Source organism: Haemaphysalis longicornis, unplaced genomic scaffold (assembly GCF_048455015.1).
Source record: "Haemaphysalis longicornis isolate Haplotype H1 unplaced genomic scaffold, Haemaphysalis longicornis Haplotype H1 scaffold_700, whole genome shotgun sequence".
In the NCBI taxonomy this organism is placed as follows: domain Eukaryota; kingdom Metazoa; phylum Arthropoda; class Arachnida; order Ixodida; family Ixodidae; genus Haemaphysalis; species Haemaphysalis longicornis.
In genome coordinates, this window is record NW_027526424.1 from 69,298 (window position 1) to 91,723 (window position 22,426).

The 22,426-nt window shown below is 50.1% G+C and overlaps 1 protein-coding gene across 1 annotated transcript; it reads left to right on the top strand.

The window, feature by feature from the left end:
• Positions 1 to 8,538: 8,538 nt before the first annotated feature.
• Positions 8,539 to 21,900, top strand: LOC144148008 (arrestin domain-containing protein 3-like; the record flags this gene model as incomplete). The annotated part of the gene is made up of 3 exons (XM_077679609.1): positions 8,539 to 8,803; positions 21,695 to 21,749; positions 21,810 to 21,900. Coding segments are annotated over exons 1-3 (411 nt in total), but the record flags the coding sequence as incomplete, so codon positions are not given.
• Between the last annotated feature and the right edge of the window lie 526 nt (positions 21,901 to 22,426).

The window sequence follows — 22,426 nt, forward strand, 5'->3', positions numbered from 1 at the left end:
GAAATTTCGTGTCAGTACTCTAGCCCTTCTCACGCCCGATTCCTGGCCAATCCCCCACGTGGGTATGTGCCATGTCAGCGGCCAGGCAGCGCGCGCCCATCTCCCCCCGTTGCCAAGGAAGACGAGGAGATTCCTGGCCAATCCCCCACGTGGGTATGTGCCATGTCAGCGGCCAGGCAGCGCGCGCCCATCTCCCCCCGTTGCCAAGGAAGACGAGGAGCGCGCGCACCCGGAGCTGTTGCTATGTGGACGGACGGCGGTCGCCGGAATTCAGGGTCGCTTATAAAGTGCATTCGCACTTAAAAATTATGCCTCAGCTATGACTAAGGCAGTAGTTTTGGCTGAGAGAAACCGTTTATGGTCCCTTCCGGAGTTTCATCAGGCCTTTCTATATTGCATAGACCCGTACATGAGAATGAGGCTGCCGGAACGACTACCTCGCCGACTGGAGACACTGTACCATCGACTGCGCCTTAATGCAGCGTTTACAAATTCGTTCCTTCATCGTATAGGCCAGACTTCCAACCCATACTGTGACAACTGTGGCTCACCCGAAACCATCGAACATATACTACTAGAGTGCTCTGCTTATGCTGAATCAAGGGCCCGTTTACTGCAAAGAATTGAATGTCTCCAACCTGGACCAATAACACTAAGCTTGATGCTTGGACCATTCCACTCACCATCCTCCCAGCGCAAAGCCCTGTCTGCATTATTTGAGTACCTCGAGGACATTGGCGTCGCTACAAAACTGTAGCCATCTCCATAGCGTGTGCAGTCAAGCTTTTTTACTCAGCGCCCTTAAACAGGACTCTATTCATTTTTAATTTTTATTCTTTTTTATTCTTATCTTTTGTCTCCTACTCTTCTTCTTCCCCCTTCTTCCTTTGTTTCCTTCTCCCCCCTTCCCCGCAGAGTAGCATGTCAGCGAATTCATGCTGGCAAACCTCTCTGTTTTCTCTGTAATAAAGAGTCTCTCTCTCTCTCTCTCTCTCTCTCTAGTCATGGTACTAAAACACCCCGACACTCATATAGGCCTCGCGCTAGAACGTAACGCGTACTCAAAAAACACCGGGGCACTCATTTACGCCTCGCGCTGGAACGCTTCGTAACGCGAACTAAAAAACACCGGGACACTCGTTTGGCTCTGGAACGCTTCGTGCTTCAAATACGCGAGAGGGGGCTGGCGCAGCAAGACGAGCTTCTTCGCTTCTTCGTGTGTTCAACTTGGTGCTGGCTCCCTTGACAAACTGAATTCCCGCTGGGCTCCGGTATCCAGTGGGAGTTGCAGTCTACGCGGACGACGTCGCCATCTGGACGCACGGGCCAACAAGACAGCTGTCCACGGAGAAGGCGTGCCGCCAGGAGGTGCTGAGCGCCGTCGCAGACTTGCTGGGGAGCCGTGGCCTGCAGCTGTGCGAGGCCAAGACAAAGGCCATGATGTACCACCAACGGGGCTACCAAGCACGCAGGACAACACCCCCTCTCACCCGGAACGCCAGCCGCTCCCGTGGTGCCTCAGGGTCAAATACCTGGGGCTCCTCATTGACCGCCGGCTGACCTGGATACCAGCGGTGAGTGCACTCCAGCAGCGCACGGTGGGAATCCAGCGTGGCGTGTGGAGGCTGCTGGCACGAGGCCAGGGCTGCCCGCGCTCCATGGCCCTGCGAGGGTTTCATGGAATGGTGTCCTTGACCATCCTATATGCTCTGCCACTGTACACCTGCAGCCGCTGCGGTGGAAGGAGCTGGAGATGGACCAGCGCCGGGCCATACGCTTCTGCCTCGGCCTAGCGAGCACGTCCCCTGCTGCGGCGGCATACACAGAGGCTGGCACCTGGACCATACAAATGCGGGCCCTGCAGACGGGGCTACACCACATCCACCGGCTCCATTGCACAGCGGACGGGGCAGCCCTTCTGCAGCTCTACCGCATCTGCCCCTACTCGCAGATGGGCATGCTGGCGTCCATCTACCAGAGTCACATTGAGCTGCCGCAGCGTCCCCCACTCGAGACACCACCACCTGGCACCGGGCGAGCTCTTCGCTTCCGGGGATTCGCAGCAAGCGGTCAACACCAACCCTATCCATCAGGAGGTTGCTGCCCTGCTACGGGACGAGACGGCCGGCCTCCTGTAGCTCTACACAGACGGCTCCGTGCAACCGTCCATGGGCAGAGCTGGAGCCGCCTGCACGGCAAAGGAGCTTGGCACCAGTCGTGTGTGCTGCCTGCCCTTCCCCGCCTCCTCCACCCATACAGAATTGGCCGGGCTGCACCTTGCTGCAGACCTGCTCCTGGAAAAGGCCAACCAGATTCAGGGGGCCGTCATCTTCACCGACTCTCGGCCCGTTCTTTTGCGACTGCGAGCGGCGGACCAGCCATCGAGCTCCAGCGGCTACGTGGAGCGTTCGCTGGCGGCGAAACTTCACCTGGTGGAGTCCCGCGGTTGTGACCTGCGGCTCCACTGGTTGCCATCTCATGTCGGAATCACCGTCAATGAGGTGGCTGACGCCCTGGCCAGAGGTGCTGCTCACCAGGATGGGGTCCCTGCCTCCAGCGACCTGAGGCCCTTCGACGCCGCACAACCCATCCTGGCGCGGGAGGTGGAAACGATGATCTCGAATGTGACTGCTCACCCAGGCCTCAGTGACCAAAACCTACTCCACATTTCCTTAGCTTCACCGGTGACCGAAAAATCCCCTAAGAAGCAGTTAATTACAGACTACAAAAGGGCTAATTTCGAAGCGATAAACTCCGGGCTTGCTCACTTCCTTGAGAACTTTCAAAGCATCCACTTAACCCACTCTGTCAACGCTAACTGGGAGCTTTTCAAGACTACGCTGATTAACCTTAAAAATAGGTACATACCCTCCATACTCATTACCACAGATACCAAGAACCCATGGTTTAACAAATACCTCAAAGCCCTGCTTAACCGGAAGAAACGTCTTTATAGGCGAGCCAAGTCTAACAACAACCCTGAGGCATGGGATAAATACTACATTAGTTCCAAACAGTACCTCAATGAAGTGGCTGCTGCTAAGCGCCAATTTTTCTCCACAGACCTGCTCTCACTGCTCCAAACGAATCCCAACAAATTTTGGCGTACCCAGTCTTCAAAATCTCAACCCAGCCAAATTGAACTAGTCAATTCAGATGGTAATCCTGTAAGTCCAGACCAGTGTGCCTCAACATTTAATAACTATTTCGCGTCGGTTTTTTCGGACCATCCTACCACTCCCACCCTACCAGTCTCGCATCCTTCGCCCCAGCCAATGCCTGAAATACTAATCTCTCCTGAGGTCATATCTCAATTAATTAAATTTCTCAAGCTCTCCTCCTCCGCCGGTTCTGACCTTATCAATAGCAAACTACTTAAAGGTACCATAGAATTGTCTAGCGAGATCCTCTGCATAATATTCACTCAATCATTAAAAACAGGTGACATACCAGACGACTGGAAAAAAGCCCAAATTATTCCTACCTTCAAGTCCGGTGATCGTGCAATGCCCTCCAATTATCGTCTGATTATTATCGTCTGACTCAATCATTAAAAACAGGTGACATACCAGACGACTGGAAAAAAAGCCCAAATTATTCCTACCTTCAAGTCCGGTGATCGTGCAATGCCCTCCAATTATCGTCTGATTTCACTGACACGCATACCATGCAAGCTACTTGAGCATATCATAGCCACTAGTATTATGACACACCTAGACTCTATTAACTTCCTTTACCCGCATCAACATGGCTTCCGTAAACTACTATCTTGCGAAACCCAGCTAGCAGAGTTCACCCATGACGTTTTCCACGAAATGGATAACAACCTCCAAGTGGATGCCATCTTTCTGGACTTCGCCAAAGCATTTGACCGTGTCCCACATGATCTACTACTAGCTAAGCTCTCCGTCCTGGGTTTCCCCCCTAACCTTATCTCTTGGATCAAACATTTCTTAGAAAACAGGAAACAATTCACCACCGCCAATAACTGCCACTCTCCACTCGCAGATGTTTTGTCGGGTGTCCCCCAGGGTGCCTGTCTATCCCCTCTCCTCTTCCTTATCTACATCAATGACCTTCCACGTAACATACTAACAAAATTAAGGCTTTTTGCGGACGACTGCGTTGTTTATTCGGCCATCCACAGCCCGGAAGAGTCCGAAAACCTCCAGCAAGACCTCAATACGATTTCATCTTAGTGCGACTCCTCACTCATGCCTTTAAATATAGCTAAATGCAGGCTATTGTCATTCACACGCAAAAAGAGCCTTTCTTCTTACCCCTACAAAATTAATTCTGTTCCTGTCGATCGGACCTCCACTTGCAAATATCTCGGTGTTCACATGACCTCCTCTCTGTCCTGGACTAAACATGTGGAAACAATCTGCGCAGACGCCTCACGGGCTCTCGGCTACTTACGTAGGAACTTAAAATCGGCATCTCCGGACATAAAAAAACTAGCTTACCTTACATTCATCAGACCCAAGCTCGAATACGCTTCTTCCATTTGGAACCCTTCACAAGCCAACCATACAAACAAATTAGAAGCTGTCCAGAACCGAGCTGCCCGCTTTATATGCAATCAATATTTTAACAACATTAGCGTGAGTGCCCTTAAACACTCATTATCCCTCCCTTCGCTAGCTTCGCGTTGAACCATCTCCCGTCTTTGCTCACTCCATTGTTTCTTTTACCACCCACGACTGAGGCTCCCTTTGCTACAACCTCATCCGAGAATGGCATCCTGCCTAAACCACAGTCACCCAATAGAGCGCATCGCTGGTCGCACTTCAGCTATAAATAACTCCTTTATTCCACATTCTATCATACTTTGGAACAAGTCGCCTAACTGAATCGCTACCTTTTCAAACCGCACAACATTTCGCGATAAACTAGTCGCTACATACAGTAATTCCCTTCTATATGTTATCGCTCGCCAATCACCCCCACTCCACCTTCCAAAATTATGTACTCCACAAATTGTTCTTCTGTTGCCCCATCTTGTAAACGAATGCATATACGTCTGCCCTGCTGCCCTAGCTCCTCTTTTATTGTATATGCTCGCCTTTTTATAAGCTTACTCTGTCTTTCAGCTTGCCTCAGTGTACCCTGTACATATATTTTTTATTATTTTTTTTGAAATATTGTAACGATTTTTGCTGTGCCTTGAATTCTTCGGTGTACACTGTGTACTTTATTCAACCTGTTATTATTGCCCCCCCCCCCCCCCCCTTATGTAACGCCTTCGGGCTTTTAAGGTGACAATAAATGAAATGAAATGAAATGTGCTGACTGCACAGAACCCGAGACCCCGGAGCACCTGCTCTGCTCCTGCCGCCAGCCCGATGCCCCGCGAGCAGAGCTTCAGGCCGCACTCCAGCGTCTAGGGCTGCCTAGCGACACCCTGATGGACCTGCTTTTCCCGACGGGCCCCGACTCCATCCGGCGGGAAGCATTCCGACTTCTCCTGGCCTTCCTCGAGGAGACGAACCTCATACAACGGCTGTAGCCCAATGCCTGCCGGCCAGCCTTACGCACTCCTTATCTCTTTCTTTCTCTCTCTCTCTCTCCCTCTTTCTCTGTCCCCCTTTTTCATCACCTATCCCCTTTCATTCTTCCTCTCCCCTTCCCCCGGACTGGGTTGTATGCTGGTGAACTCCCCAGTTCAAAATATCCCCAGTCCACTTCTTTTCCACTTTCTGTATCAATAAATCCCTCGCTCACGCTCACTTTTACAGCAAATCTGTATACCTCCATCTCCCAACGGTTTCATTTCCGTTGGCAAAAACGCCAAGGCGCCAAGAATACACTTATACACTGCATGCTTCGTTCCTACCCGGGTTTCACGTTAGTGGAGATGGCCCGGGATTTTTTGTTTTTTTGTTTGGGCACCCTTAAGGAGGGAGAAGTGATTAGAATGATTTCCAGATGCAAGTTGAGGAGCGAACGTACCTCTTCAACTTGTGTTTTTACACGTTTATTTGCGGAGGGTGGTGAAGGAGCCGGGATAAGATACACCACGAAAAGCAGCGATTACAGCTACAATAAAATTAGGTCTGTATTTTCTTGGCGAGATATGCACCTTTGCAGCCGTGAAAAGAACAAAAAAATTAAAGCTGTTTCGTGTTTATTTGATTGGCTCTCTCCCTTAAAAAAAATCAGCGCTCTTCCACTCTGTGGAGAAGGATGACCATAGTCCAGAAAAGCTGTGGCGCGTAATGTCGGAGTCGTCTTAGCGGCGAACTGTCATAGAATTTGTTTCCGGGTAGTTTCGGTGCAACAACAGTTACAGCCGTTTTCTGCAACCATACTCCCTCCGTTGATGGTCATGTGTTTACAGCAGACGGTAATTCTGTAACGTTTACTACTTCACTGTGAACTAACTCTAAGGCAAGTAAATAAAACGCGGCATAATGGTTGAGTCATTTTAGCGGCTAATTGCCGTACAATTTGTTTCGGGATAGTCTGAATAAAGATAGAGCCATTTTCTGTAATGATACTCCCTTTGAAGAATGACGTGCTTCACTGTGCAATACTTCGTGTGGGAAAGCCATCTTACAAAGGCCAAGCCTACAATGATCTCCTTAAAGTCGGCTTCTCCTATAGGGACATGTGCCTGGCTAGGAATACATTAATGTTCCAGGGGCAATGTAAGCGGTCATTTAAAAATAGGAAGGCCCTAGGACAGTAAAAAAACAATTGCGAATATTGTTTTGTGCCTCGAGCAAGTGCTTTACGCGGCGCAGAAACATCCTGCAGAGAGAGCGTGACACGGCCACAGCTGAGACTTCCGCGCTTCCGCCTCGGTCGGCCCTAGAACAGCTTCGCTGCTAAAATGTCACGACGTATTTGAAGGCCTATTTTTTATATTCCTTGTCCTAAACTCACACTCCTGTTTTTGGTACGGCAAGCTGATCATTGTTATGTATTACAATACTCTTGTAATATTCCCTGTATTTCCTGTTTTTTTTTTCTCTCTGTGAATATTTTTATCAAGTGTTTTGTTGTATCGTACGTCTGTAACTCGTGATTCCTAATTTTTTTTGGTTTACTTTATTTTGTGTGCTGTGCTGTTCGCAAGCAGTCTTTTCTTTTTACCTTTTTCTTGAATTGTTGTACGCGTGTTGGTACTCCCCTATGTCAATTTCTATGTTTTGAATGGGTCCATAACTAGCCTGAGGCTAAAGACCCAGCCACTGCTGTTTGTATTTTGTAAATGTGAAAACTGCACAATAAACTTCAACTTCAAAAAAAAAAAAATTCTGGGTGTATATAGGAACAAATGGGGTAAAGCAGATCAACACACGGACGGAAATTTCGTGGGTAGAGTTAATTGCCAACGTGAACGAAAGAAAAAGGAGCTCTGACCGCAAAGGCCTGCATGAATGCAATGGGTTTGCTCTGAACTCCTATGCCGTAGCAGAAAAGAATAAAGTAGGCTCGCGAATGGTTCCAGGGGGGACTGGGGCGTTATTAGCATTATATGCAGACACTCTCCTCCCCCGCGGTCGTATTTTAATAAGAACACCGAACACACTCTCACGGGGATATATTTTCATAGGCGCGTATCCACTTCCTTCCTTCCGCAGTGGTGGGCCGCCGGCGGAAAGCGTAGAAGGGAACTTTCTGAAATGTTCGAGCGAAAACTTGATCTGGGCTGGAATTTCTCATACACGACGTCTCTATACACCCCGTAACTGAATATAGAAAGAAGTATTTTTTCTGCGGTTTTATTTATACAGAAATAGAGCAGCCGTTGAAAAGGACGCTCTAGCACAAGCGTTTTCATCGCATGCCGCTAATTACTTTGCCATTCGAGCAGCTTGCAACGCTTGCGCCCTCTATTCACCTGCAAAGGAGGTTTCAATGCGACGGGGCTCGAGTGTTCGGAAGCCTCTCTGCCGTCCCTCCAGGGCGCAGCACCATCTCCGTTTGTCATCGAACTCCCTGAATGAATTGTCATGCAAAGCGCTTCCTACGCGCCGCGGGGGGCCAGAAAAGCGCATACCTCGCGCGCCTTGCCCACCTAGATCATCTCCAGCTGTTTGTGGGGCACGAGGTCCGGATTCAATGGCATAGCGACGACGCAGTTCCGAGGCCTGACGCGGCCTGCCGTCTCGTACACGATCGCTTCGTCTGCTACGAGCTGGTTTCGGTTGTGCGGCGAGCTCTCGCTCGGTTCTCGCCAGGGCGGGACAGCGCGAGATTTCCAGCGCATTCCCGGGACGCCACACAGTCCACTCTCCTCCCTACGCAATCAGACCTCCTCTGCCTCCTCCCAAGTGTCTTCGATCGGAGGACGTCGCTGGCGCTGCTGAAAAGCGAGCAGCGCGACCAGCGTGGATGTTGTTTCAGCGTCGACTGCGCACTCTGCGATGCACCGCGTGAACGAGGCGGGCCAGCGTCGCCCGCGTCGGCCGTCGCCGCACGCGCTCGGAGGTCGAAGCGGCCGCAGTCCCGGTGCGGGCTGACTGCGGTGCGGAGCGCCGATGCGCCGCTGGGGACGGAGAGGCGACGCCACGAGGCTGCTGCTGAGCCATGGGCAAGCTAAAGACGTTCGACATTGCGCTGGACGGCTACCGCAGCGTGTACCACCCGGGTCAGGCGGTGCGCGGCAAGTGCGTGCTCGAACTCAAGGGTGACATGCGGCTCAAAGCGGTGCGCGTGTTCATGCGCGGACTGGCGAAAGTGCACTGGACAGAGTCGCGTAGCACGGGCAACCGGCTGGGGGCCTACACCGAGCACTACAACGCCGAGTTGGAGTACTTCTTCCAGGGACAGACGCTCTTCGGCTCGGGTACGGGTGAGCTGGTCCGTTCCTCGGCCGCACCTGCGTCTCTCGTGTGTCGTGACCGTGTGTGTAAACAGAGGCACATTGCCGCTCGCCGTCATGGTTGACAGGAGGGGCATCTGTCGCTAAAAACTTTTGGTTTTCGAAATAGTGTCTCGGTAACCCGTCAACTCAGATTTCTTTTACCTGAACTTACTCCGGGCGTTCGGTATTCGAATTTAAAACTCGCGCCACGTCGTCAGTCTCCGTGCCGCGTTTCTCCTTTTATAGTTCGGTTTCGTTTTCAGCGCTCCTCATTTGACTATGATTTCGTTGCGCTCGTTCTAAATAAACTGGTCTGAGTTACAAACGCCACGCTTACCTAGACATTTGTCAACAAACTGAAATAGTTTGCGTGCTCGAGCGTGGTACGGTCGGACGTTGCGGTAAGCAGCTGGGCGCATGCTTTGGATGCCAAAAGTTAGTGCTAAGTGCGCGACGACTCAAATTACCACGTGACTTTCGCCTCGTGTGTGGAGCGATCGACTGTATTTTGTGTGTGTGTGCGAAAGTATTCTTCCACGTTTAGTGGGCAGCCGCGGCTGCTTGCCAGTTTTCGTAAAGTGGCCACTCGTCAGGGGGTCGATCTTGGCCGCGGTCTCGTGGAGAATGCCGGTGGCGTACCGCGTCTCTCCTCGGGAGGTTGTTTGCTTTGGTTGGCCGGAGACCAGGCCAAGCCAGTGGGCCGGTGTGTCAGGGGAATGGCTTAAGATAAAAGCAGGGCCATCAACAAGGGGCTCGTGAATTTACGGCTGAGTTGCTTCGCAAGGACCTTTTCGAAAGGAATGTGACCGGCGGGGAATAATGGACAACATTATACGGACTGAAGGTCGAGAAATGCTTAGAGTTGACAGGAGTCTTCGCTTCTTTCAATTAGAGGGGGTAAAACCTTTTTTTTTTTGTCAGAAATATCAACTCAAAACTTTCTAATTCCTTACCTTTTACGAACAGTGTTATTCTTGATAAATTAAAATCTGTGACCAAAGGGTTCCTGTGGGTATTAAATTCATTTTACCTCAAATTGCGGTCTACAGAATGATAAGCAATGCGTGGGTTACGTGTTCTGCAACTTTCAGCGCATTATGTCGGATAATATTTTTTTCTGTGTTTTGTTCGTGGTTGCCCGGACCAAATTACAGTAGTAGTTTCCGGAAAGTGTTGAGTATTTAGGGAGGGCCTTCCGAGCTTGTTTGGTCGTTATATACGTAGTATCTTCATACTGACAGTTACAAGTATTTAGACCATACTTATAAACAGAAGAAGTACGCTTGAACAAAACAAAAGTAGACATATGCTGCAATGTTGCCAGTTCTGTTTAGAAAGCAACATCGATTCTCTGCACACAACGGTCGCTATAAAAACTTTTGTGGTATATTAGCAAGAATGCAAGGTAGTTATGGTAAATTTTAACACCAGCTCAGCCGACCGTTTAGACAAGCGGTATCAGAAGTCTCATTGCATCATTTTAAGCACTGCGAAATAGAGGTTGAAAAACGACTGTGCGTACAAGGCTCGGCTGTATAGCCAGTGGAGATTTTTCAATCCTCGTTATTTTGTCAACTCATGCGCAACCTTAAAGTTTTCTTTACGTCTCATTATCTTTCCTTCTAAATTGTGAAGCATCGGTCAGTTTTCTTGACCTCGTAAAAAAACATATTGCTTTTTTTGTTCATGCATATTTTCTCCCCAGAATTTTGCACGTTTCGTGATCGTCATAAACGTGCCCCCGAAACGGTTTTCATGGTGTACAATTACATGAAAAGCTAGCTACGTGTAAAAATTACAAAAAAAAATGTTTCGTCATGTCAGCCAGCTCCGACGATTCGGAGAATTCTCTCCTGCCCAGAGGCGAAAACAAAAGCGAACACCGGCGGCCTGCCGAGAGGACGAACCCGGCGCACGGAGCACTCGCCACCACCGCAGCAGCGTCCGCGGCCGGATGTTTATACGAACGAGCGTGTATGGTGCGAGCTTTGTACTGTTGAGTGGTGCGTGTGCGTGATGTTCACGCCGAGAGTCGTCTCCCCCCCTGTGTCCTCTGTCCCGATCCATATGTAACCTAACTGTAAAACAAGTTTTTCCGTAATCATTAATTTTTTTTAGGTTCCCCGCCAAAATTTCTCTATTTGATATTCAATATGAGCCACGACCCGCTGACAATCAGTGCCTTCAGAGGCTCAGATAGTTTACGGCAAGCTTGCAGCAATTACAACTAATTTTCCTTAGTCGTCTTGAGATGCGCCTTGCGAGGATTAACGCCGCATGTAATGTTTATGCAGCCACAGTCTTACATGGACGACGGCTACCGCGGTTTTGTTGCTGCTGTTGTCCGACCGGAGAACTTCGGCAAAGGATACTTCACTGCAGGCATATGCATGATGAGGGAAAGCCGTCTTCACGAAAGAGGCCGCAATTATGAGGGGCTGAATGCCAACCGAAAGAAAGTTATTTAAAGGACTCTTAACGCAGATACTCGTTGCTTGGTAGTGTTGCTTGTAAACAGAGCGCTCGATGGCGCGCGCTTCCCGAGCTGGTTACCCAGGAGACGCTGTAATAAGAGAAAGTCTTATAAGAGCATTTCAATCCACAGGCACGTTGCCACTTAGGCGTGATGGGCTGTGGCTGTATATGACCGTTGCAAAAATTAGATCCTACGAAAATGACACGGAAACTAACGTGAAGGGCGTGGCGCTCGGAAAGCTCGCAACGCGCATCAGAGTTACGCGTTGGGTAAAGTGCTTTTTAGTGAAATGGGTCAGGCTGTGTAATACGAATGACGCAGAGCGGGTAAATGACTCAAGCAACAGTTTGGCTACCAAGGAACGGGAGGGAAGCAAGTAAAAAGAAAACGAATAAAACGGTTTCGGACCAGAACAAATTCTGCAGAAATTCAGAGAATTATCTACTAATCCGTAGCATTCTTATGTCGTTTGCCTTGAGTGTGAGTTTTTACACTCAAATTTTTTTGGTTTTTCTAAATCCTGTCCTACCGATTATCTCCATTGACGCTATTATAAGGATTCGAAGTGGAACATTCGCGAAATCTGCATTATTGTGGAAATGCAGGTCGTTATACGTGTTGCCATTTTCCGTAATTGCTTAATATTTTAGGGGCGAAGCTCCTCTTGCTCGGGCCCTGTCCCGTCCCTCGTTGCTGCTGTACACGGCACCACGATGATGATTGTGGCAGGATCCCCCTAGGGATTGGCCAACCAAAGATTGGCTGAAGAAGTCAAAACGTTCAACGCGTTCTTTGCTACCCAACAAGGAGGAGAGGAAGAAGAAGAGGTTGTCGTTCGTCGCCTGCCAGCTCAAGACACGTACCGGGGGTACGCGACACAAGACTGCTCTGCAGTAGGCGACGGCCAAGGTGGCTAAAATGTCACACACCGAATTCCCCAACTTACCCATGGAGATTCTCATCGTCCCAAACAAGCCCTACATAATCACCACAAACATCGACATCGTCGGCGGGCTTGTCAACGGAGCGGTGGGAAGTCTCAAGCTTTGCGAGCGAGGAGTGGTGGTCCTGACGCGGCGGCGCCCGGTTTCGTTCCCACGACTGTCTGGCCGCGACGGGAGGCACGTGGCGCAATTCCCACTGAGCTAAAAACCGAGACGCGAGCATGGCTACGAACGCGCCTTATGTCCTTCACTCATTCAGATGTTGCCCGCCGTCAAGAAGACATATAACAATGTTTCACGGTTTCACCGATAAGCATTTTAGCTTCGCCCCTCTCATCATCATTCACTTGGTGGAGATGGCGGGATTTTTTTTTCTTATTTTTTTAATTTTCAAATTTTCGTTCGACCAATTCTCTACATTTACACTGTTATAACGATTACAGGTTGCACTTTCGCGAAATCTGCATAATTGTGGAAATGCAGGGCGTTACACGGCTCGCCATTTTCCGTGATTATTTCACATTTTTCTTATTTTTTAGGTTTTCAAAATTTCGTGCAACAAGTAATCACCATTTACGCTGTTATAGCAATTATATGTGGTACTTTCGCAATATCTGCATTTTTGTAGAAAATCAGGGCGTTACACAGTCCTGGCTTTGGGGGTACTCGGCAAAGAATGCTACGGAATAAAATGGCTTCAGGGGTCGCAGCATTGGAAATGTGGCGAAGGGAATGTGAAAGCGATTTCGAGACTGTCTTCGCACTGAAGATGATCAGTGCAAGAAAAAAGAACCACGTACGCGTAAGGAGAAGTAATGGAACGTCGTCTTGCTTGGCGTCTGCACTTGAAAGTGCAAACAGGTCGTGGTGGGCAAAGAAAGCGTCTGGCGACTGTTCATATTTCCTCGCAGTGATCCCTGTCTGTATGTATGTACAACAGGGCCTCTGTTCAGAGGAAAACATCGGACGTACGCCGTGCTATGCTCTCCTCCTGCGCGACCTCCTCGCTATTCGAAAGCCTGTCGTCGACGAAAGAAGGTGTTCATGCGAGCCCCATGTGTCGACCCGAGTTCTGGTTCACGGTTAGAAACAACTGTGCCCCGAGTTGCTCAAGACAAAGCCCGTCCTCCGGCCTCGCTCACGTCTTTCGCTAGCGCGAGTGCCGGTTCGTCTGTCTCCGTGCGCCTTCTGCTCGGCGGTCTCTTTGAACCTGGGGGGGCAAAGAAATGTCGATCCAAATAGAATTACCCCGATAGCGTACACGACCGCCTCGGGCGGCCACGCGTGATCTGCTCGAGACGCAGGCAAGCGCGCCTTCTATATAATTAGGTCCTTCTCCTCGGAGTGTTTCCTCCGGCCTACAGAGCTGGAAGAGGCAGCAGCGCGCGCAGCTTGACTCTGATGCGATTAGCCCCGCGGAGACGGAGGTCACGGGTCCCCGGATTAGCTCTATAATCACATCATACCGGTATAGGCTTCTGTGCTGGCTAGAGCTAGCGTTCGGTCTCACTGTTGTGTTACGCATTGCGTAAAATGAAATGTGCACGTCCGCGCGGAATGTACAGCCTACGGTGAAAGCGCTGCGCGCAAGCGCCCGCGTGCAGTATTCCGAGTGAAGAGCGCGCGTCTTGGCACCACTGTATTATCTAAACAAGGTTAGTTACGACCGCGCAACGATAAGGAGCACACCTCTCTCGCGACACCCTCAAACGGACAATTATCAATGGGAGGCGGAAATTAGCCCTCCCGTCCCAGGTAATGGAACATTCCCGAACACACACGAAAAAACGAAACCTGCACGGTTAGTGACGTCGTGAATAGGCAACGAATCACAGCGTGGGGATATATGCATGACAACATACACGCACGGGGAGCAGTTCAACACGGGATCACACGCGTACGCAGCATTACATCCGGTGCACTATCATCCGCACGGAAGAACCCTCTTAACAATATTCTAATGTCATTGGGCTAGGAACACATACGGTCACATACACCGTACAAGTGGCTCAACGCGATGGCTGTAACATCAGTATCTGCACGGATACGAGCGATTCGATGCACACGACGTACTGAAACTCCATTCGCGCTACGTAGTGGAATCCTACGACCGCAACCACATCATTACAGTCACCCTGCTTTGGATACCTGGCCACGAGGACATCGAAGGAAAATACCTGCCACACCACTTTGCCCTCAATCCCCTGGCCATACCCAACGCCAGCAGAAGATGCCTTGACGTACAAGTAGCGAATAGACGAGCAGTACAGAAACATCGGGGAAACGGGCACTTGCCTTCTCAAAGTGGCAGTGTTCATTCATTAACAAAAAGCACACATCCCCAAAAACGGGTGACCAGAGTGTTGTTCTGTTGTTTTGTACGGTACCAATACTCCGCTTGTCCGAGTAAGGCTCTGCAACTTCCTACTGTAAGCAACAACTTGCTGTCCCGACTGCCAAGAGATCAAGGCCTGCCCCTTGCATGCGTGTAGCCCTACAATCCCCTCCCCTTGTTTCCCACACCATCGTCATACATCCCAGAGTACTTGGCTTACCTAGTACTCAGCGGACCTCCGATGGAACCTTGTGGAGCGATCTCCCTCTTCACCGCAGGTGCTTAATTTTGGTCTTCAGTGACCTCGGTGACCTCGTGTACAAAAAAAAAAAAAAAAAAAAAACGAAAAACGCCTACACTGCGCCAACCACCTTAAAGAAGCCACGCATACATTTTTTTCTGCAGCATACTATATAGTGTATTCAATTTGTACATTTGTACATTCTGTATATCCTATATGCTATCAACATTCTGTCTATATTCTATATTTTATGGCGTCTTGTCAATTCGTGCGCCACTGAACCCGAACTAGTTTCCTTGGCTCCGTAATAAATGTGATTGCGAAGCCGTTTATCTGTAGTTAGTTTAGGAGAAATAAACGCTTCGGGACCGGCCTTTCAGATCTGTTTATACGGTGACATCCCATTTAAGGGAAAATGTGCGTTTATCCGAAGTTCCGCTTAGCGATTTGCTTATTAGTAAAAAAAAAAAAAAAAAACACGTACCCTGAAGCGGGGCCGGGTGTTTGTCCCGTTTATACAGCAATTTCGTTTAACCGATTCCCGTTTAACGAGATTCCGCTGGGGGGAATTGCTTCGGCACACGGTCGAAGCGCCCGGACCGCTTGTCCCCTCAATAACGGCAGACTCGAGCGCAAATACGCCAACTTCCTTCGAGTTTTTCAAATTGTCTTAACAAGTCTGACCTGAGGAAAGCAAACGGAGAGGGGGGGGGGGGGGTAGTGAATGAAAAGTTTCGGATAAGAGCCACGCCTGCGATGAGTAAGTCAAATAAGAGTTCGTCCGGCGTTAGTAATAAAATTTGAGATGCACTCAAGTCGACGTCGTCCCCGAAGCTCTTCCCCTTGGCGCCTAATTTAGTCTTCTTTCCGCGGCCTTCAAACGTTCCTGCCCTCATTTTCGTCTCCAGCGGCGGTTTCCCAGATTGGAAAGTCAGCTATCAAATAGTCCGAGCGATTTTCGACACTCTTAAATTCAAATATACGCAAGATGCGCGCCCATCCTATAACTACATCCTATCCGCGAACCTAGGGCCCCGGCGCTAATAATGACTTCATTACCGTGATTTGTTAGGGCTGCAGCTTTTTCTTGTTTCTTAACATAGTTTTTATTTTCGAATAGCAGTATCGGGTTTCAAAGCGAGCGCTTCTAAAGGAATGTACGTTTTTATGTCGTTATGAGGAAAGGCCTGGGCTTCAAATTGTGTATCCCAGTTAGGTTTAGTATCGCGGACATAAGTTTGATTTTAAGTTTCCACTTCCGTTGCAGCTTAGCACCCTTTAAGGATTAATGGCAGTATAGGCACTTGAAAAGGTATTTATTGGGGATTTGATGATTAATCAAAATATTTGTGGTTGTGGCGGATTCTGCACCTTTAAATAAGCGGGCTGCAGCTTCCATCGAAGAATTGTTTGTTTCTTGCGATAGCGTTTACAGGCACCCTTTCCTGCTTGCACATGCTGTGGGAGGAAAGATGCGCCGCAGGAGAAAGTCACCGATGTAGCTTGCCTGCATGCACCGTGAGCAAGACTTTCGAGAGGCAGCTTTTAAGACCGTAGGATTGCGTATACCGTAAATTCTCGTTACAACGAAATCATCGGGACGGGCAAAAATAGTTGTAAGCAGAGTTTTGATAAAAGCGCTGGCTACTCAAACGCGTACTTACGGACTTCAGCCGCGGGGAACTTATATAGCAAAACGTTAATTATAATAATTCCGTGTGCTGCATTTTAAGGGAAAAAATGTGTACCAACAACTAGCCCCAGCTGTCCTATCTTTATTCGTGGAAGCAGAAAGGAACTCGGCCGCTTAGGTTATTTATTATTTCACCACAAATCCAGTGATATCTACCTGACAGTCGTGTAGGTCGTGTAGGTCGGCTGGGAAACTAAGGAGCACTCCGTTTTCGAGCGCTGTGATGTGATCGTCACGGGTGGCACACACAACGCCGATGCGAGTCGCCATTGGATGCCGGCGCAACCGTTTTAGAAGGCCTTCTCTGGTTTTGTGCTTGAAGAGCTCCGAGGTTTCGGACCAGGTGCTAGTCACCTCCCGAGGCCTCCAGGTTGCTGCGGCCCTGTGGGCAGCCGCTACCGCCCCATGAGTGGGAGCTCTTTCAATAAATGTTATTTCTCTCTCTCAAGCTCGCCTGTCACGGCAACGTGAGTCGGAGCGCGCACAGGAGGAGGCACGCGACGGGGCAGGTCCTTGCGGGCTGAGCGGAGGCTTTCGTCGCCTCGCCGTACCCTCCTGGTTCTGCTAGGTACACAAACAGAGCCGTGCTCCACTCATTGGAGAAAAATAGAAAAAAAAAATAAAAGTGCAAAGAAAAGTGCAAGAGTAAAATAAGTGTGACCGGAGAAGAACGAAAGGCTTCGTCTCGTGTGGCCGTCGCCTTTTGCATCAACGCGCGCGCGCGCTATACGGCTATTTATTTTGCCTGTGCCGGTGCGCTTTTATATGTCGTTAGCGACCCCGAGCTTAGTCCCGGGGCGCTTTTTGCTCACTCTTTAAAATATTCTCACGTGGCGTGTGTGCATACACAGCGGCGAGTCGTCCTTCATAGCCGGCCTTCCGTTTGCGAAGCCCTGCGGGCGGCGAATCCTCTATGGCTGCAGAAGCGGCCCGCTTCCGTATACTCTGTGCGCTCGTTAGTTTTGTTTCTCTTCCCGTCCTCACTTTATCCGTATTTTGGCTCCCTCCGTCGAATGCGGATGCGAAAATAAAGTAACTGATATCGCCGCTCGGCCCTGATTTAGGGTCGCGCGGTGTGTCGGGCCTCGGGGCGCGGTCCATACATAGGGAGCTTAAGTGGAGGGCCCCCAGTTTGGAGGTAGATTGGGTATGGCTTAATAACGGAAGTTGTTAGGGATTAGGCAGATTAATCGGGAAGTCGAAGTGGAGGGTGAAACTCGTGGCACAGCGTTACGTTCTGATACCGTTTCTCCTTGTTTCCTATATCGCTTGAAAATGAGTTGATCGCTTGGATATGGAGTATTAACGTCTTTTTTTTTTTTTTCATGTGGCTTCCGTTTTTGTCTGCCTTTCTTGTACCGTTCTGAGCGCGAAGACAGAACTGAAGGCCACCAGCAGCTGTATGCAGTTGTTCCAAAAACTGCAATTGAGCGACATGTTGGGCCCCCGATCGTGCCCTTAACGAGCTTGCCGTGCGCCCCATGCATGTGCAGCTTGTGGGGATCCTGACGCCCTAGCCATTGCGCGATCACTGGGTTTGTGTCATTACGCGGCGCTCTTCCCCTCTCTCCTCCAAAATTCCGGCTCGTCTTGGCGCCACTGCGTAGAGCCGAGCCGTCTCTCAAACTCTTGCGTGAGGTGAAGCCTGCAGAGACCGTTGCGGCGATAAAACACTGTCACGCAGCGGGCGCTCCGCCCTGGTAGCGAAGCTAACCTCACCTCATTGGTCCGTTTGAACGAGGCCCGAACCCGACTCTCGCGGAGACGCGAACGCGCGCCCTGCGCGGGGGTCCGTTCGGGGAGACGCTTCCAGGACGCCGAAGGCGTTGGCCGAAGGTATGTGACGCTTTCTTTACCAGCCGGCTGCCACTCCGTGGCGCCGGCGAAAGCCCACCAGCCCTTCCGGCTGCGGCCCGTGCCTAAGGCTGCTCCTGTTGTCCCTACGCTTGCATATAGTAAGGCCGTACCTACCACTCGACGAACACGCCGTGCGGTACGCGCCTGTGAGCGAATGGGCCCCGTCTCCCTCGCTGCTGCGAGCCGATCCGGCCAGCACGGCTATGCGCGCGCGCACAACGTGCGAGCACCCCGGAATTTGCCCTGACAGAAGAGCCCACTGGCTCTGCGCCGACGAAACGTGCGCACTTGCGCGTGGCGCCCCATCGCCCCTTTCACCTAACGGGAAGTACGTACCTGTACTGTAAATTGTGTAATTGGGACTGTAAAATATGTGACTAGAATGTTAGTATAAAATAAACGTCTTCCCTCCGTACCCTGGGCATATTCCTTTGTCGCCCCTTTCTCCACCTGCCCAACAGAGGCGGTGTTGATTTGGCGCGACGGCGTTTCAGTATCGTGAGCGTGCTCAACTAGCTCGAACCCACGGTGGTTCCTCGCGGTGTGCATGAATGCCTGCCTTGTGCAATGATAGGATTATGCATATTGTGAGGTAGAGAGACCACAAGCTTTCCGGATCATCGAATTCTTTCAGAAGTAATTACTCTACAGTTATTTAGTGTAATTTAAAGAATTTTGGCACTGCTAATACTGAGGGCGATAGCTTAATTGTGCGGAGCATCAAGTTTTGCGCTTAACTCTATTACGTTCCATATTCAAAGGAACTATCCCATTGAAATGTATGGGCGGTAACATTTGACAGCGAGTGAGGCAAAAACTATTTAGAAGTCTGAAAAGTGTCTTTACAGTGTCAGTTTGCAAGTCGACTCCTTGCTCCATGCGAAATATCACTTTCCTGCAGTGGTTCCACTAGGTTCCTGAGAATTCGGAATTTTGAGCGAGGAAGCTGGGGATGCAAAACTTACTGACTTTCCTCAGAAACACAAGAATGGACCAGTGTCTATAAAAAGCTCTATACAAACATGCGGATCGTCATCCCCATCGCCGTCGTCGTCATCTTATCTTCTGTTATGTTCTTGACTAGACGGAGGCAGTAATGAACCGGGACGAGCAGACCATGTTTATTGGTCACCAGATGTTGGTCGAAGAAGAAGCGGAAGGTAGGCGCGGCTCTTATCAGAGAACAGGGCAGATAATGACACTCACTCAGCGCGCGCATGCGCAGGGACCCGCGGTACAAATGGCACAGCATTGGAACAACGTATGACACAACATCTTCCATTATCATTTTTTAATCATCTGGCGTAGCAAACCAGGCTAACCTCATGAGTTTCATTAAAGACCGTTCTCTCTCTCCCCCTCCCTCCCTCCCTCCCTCCCTCCCTCCCTCCCTCCCTCCCTCTCTATCTCTCTCTCTATCTCCCTCTCTCTCTCTCTCTCTCTCTCTCTCTCTCTCTCTCTCTCTCTCTCTCTCTCTCTCTCTCTCTCTCTCTCTCTCTCTCTCTCTCTCTCTCTCTCTCTCTCCACTAAGACCTCATCTTCTTCCCCTGGACCACCGATTGAGGAAATGTCACAAGCCATCCGGAAGCGAGGCCACTAATGACGACTGGGCTTTGATCTCCTACCTACTGTATTAGAGGCAACCCTGACGCAACGCGAACTGATCGCCTATAAGGCCTTTGCGAAACGATTGTTGCAACGCGCGTGACGGTGATCGCTATTCGCATGAATGACTTTTCCGGATGCACCGGGGTCCGCTACGGTTGCAGGGACAAACAAGGCAGAATAAACGTCCTTCCGTTCTAGTCACTGTATAGGTGTTGTAAAGGTTGTGGCGATTATGAGAAAAAAGGCGGACGGCGACTATAGTGACTGGTATGCGCGGAAAAGTAATGAGAAAAATGTTTTCGCTGACACTTACTCGAAGTGCAATGGGGTCCCTGTCGAAGCTGTGCGATTTGACAAACGGGCCGAAGACAAGGGTTTATCCAGAATGTCGATTTTTTTTTTTTTTTTTTTGGGGGGGGGGGTTAAACCCTCCTGGGAGGGTGTTGGAGATGGTCGCGGCTGGGGGGTGCATAAATCCCTGGGCAGAGTGCTTGCGGTTGTGGAAGCTTTTTTGGGGGGAGTGGGAGGGGGGGGGGGGTTGAAATCCTTCTGGGGTTGTGTTAGGGGGGTGTTAGGTGGTGTGTGTAAATCCCTGGTCGAAGAGCGAAGAAAGTGCTGGCAAAGAAAAATCAGGAACACGGCTTCGGTAGCCAAAGCAGGGTTACTGTCTTAGCCACTGTAAGCCGCCGTGGCTGGTTTTTGATATCTACTAAGCTTATATGATTCGAATGTAGTGCAGTACACATTGGCGCTGAATTTCGTACATCATTTGTTCTTGGTGACCTAGGCTTACTTACCATGTAGGGCTTTACCTGCGCTAACTACGGGGCCCAGTTATATTCCCGGTGCTGCCAACTACGGCAGCGCTCGCTCGGCCGGACACAGATGCGACCCTCAAATGACCTACTTGGAGGGAGACCTCCGAGGCGAATATAAAACGCTCTCCCCTTCAAATTGCCCTATTTGTCCGTTACTATCAGTAATGCAGTATGGCAGTAAGCCGTTATGTCAGTAATACTGTTCTTGTGCTGGCGTGTCAACGCTATAGTTAAGCCACAGCAAGGGGTGGAAGGTGGCCGAGTTTGTGGCCTTTACAGTAGCGGTCTCTCGGTCCAGTTCTTTTTTCTTTTTTCGTATATAGATGCTTCTCCGACCACACCGACTGATTATCAGACACTCCGCTAAAAGTCGGGTGTTGCTGCATGAGCCTGGCGGCAGGGGAGGCGCATCCGCATAAAAAATTCATGTTTGACGAGCAGGGAACGAAATCGAGAATAACCGCATCTTTCCGAAGAATCTTCATTGTGTGGCGTACGGAGCCATAATATTAAGGCATGCGCGAGGCTTCGGCGATAACTTTTAAAGAAGTTGCCGAGCGTTGCGAGTGGTTTTCTATGAGAATAGTAATAATAAAAAAACGCCGACTACAGATAAAGAAAAACCATACACTTGACGTTTCGGCGCCCAACACGGCTGCCTTGTTAACTGTGCAAAGAACACGTGAAGTTTAGAGTTTATAAACGCTTGGACGTGAGCTTCGTGCGTGTACCAATGAGAGTGATTTTTTTTTTTCACAGCAGTTGTCAAAGCCCGAAGCTCTCCGAATTCGACATATTGGGACCATTAGGAAATCGCCCTCCGTTCAAAAATTTCTACGCTTAAGGAACAGCGCCGTAAGTGTTTGCCATAGGCGTCGAAAGCCGTACTCCTGGCGCTCCATCCCAGACCGGCACCGTTCCTCAGAGGGTGTTGCCCAGAGGCCGTCGTGCCCCATGGCACGGTGGGTCGGGTCACGTGATTCGCTCGGGAGTCAAGGTTCTCTTCACCTGGCTCCGCGCAGAGGGGCCACGGGCGGCGCTTTTACGATCGAGGACAGTGGACCACCGCTATACCACCAGCGGCGGCAGAAAAGAAGAAAAATGAGACCCAAGGTGAGCTAGCTAGACGCGAAAACTTGTTGCCGATCGGAGCGCAGGTCGCGATAAAAAGCGCGCTCTTGCTGCGCCGCTGCCACTGCCTTGGGGAGGAAAAAAAAAAAAAAAAAGATGCAGGGAGAAAAGGAGACGAAATTGCCCGTGACGAGAGAACCTCCCAGAGGTGAAAACCTCCCCGTGTCGGCACTGCAGTGCATTCCACTCGCAGACAAAAATCATCACAGCCAGCTCGTCAGCTCGACATTTTACAAACTCCGCTCTCCGCAGTTGAATGCTTCACGCTCGACGGGGGCCTTGGATTGCACTCTTTATCGTTGTTTTGACTGAACTTGTGCAACGAATTTGAGCGCTTCTGTTTCGGCGGTCAAGGGATGCCCTGTACGAAAACCTGAAACCTGAGCTCCCAGGTAATCACAACATAGTGATGCAAAATTGCTTCTCCAGGGTTAACACATTGTGCTTTGCACGAAAGCTGCAGATTAGCGCGCGTTTATAAACCGCTGTCTGAAGGAAAACTCCCACC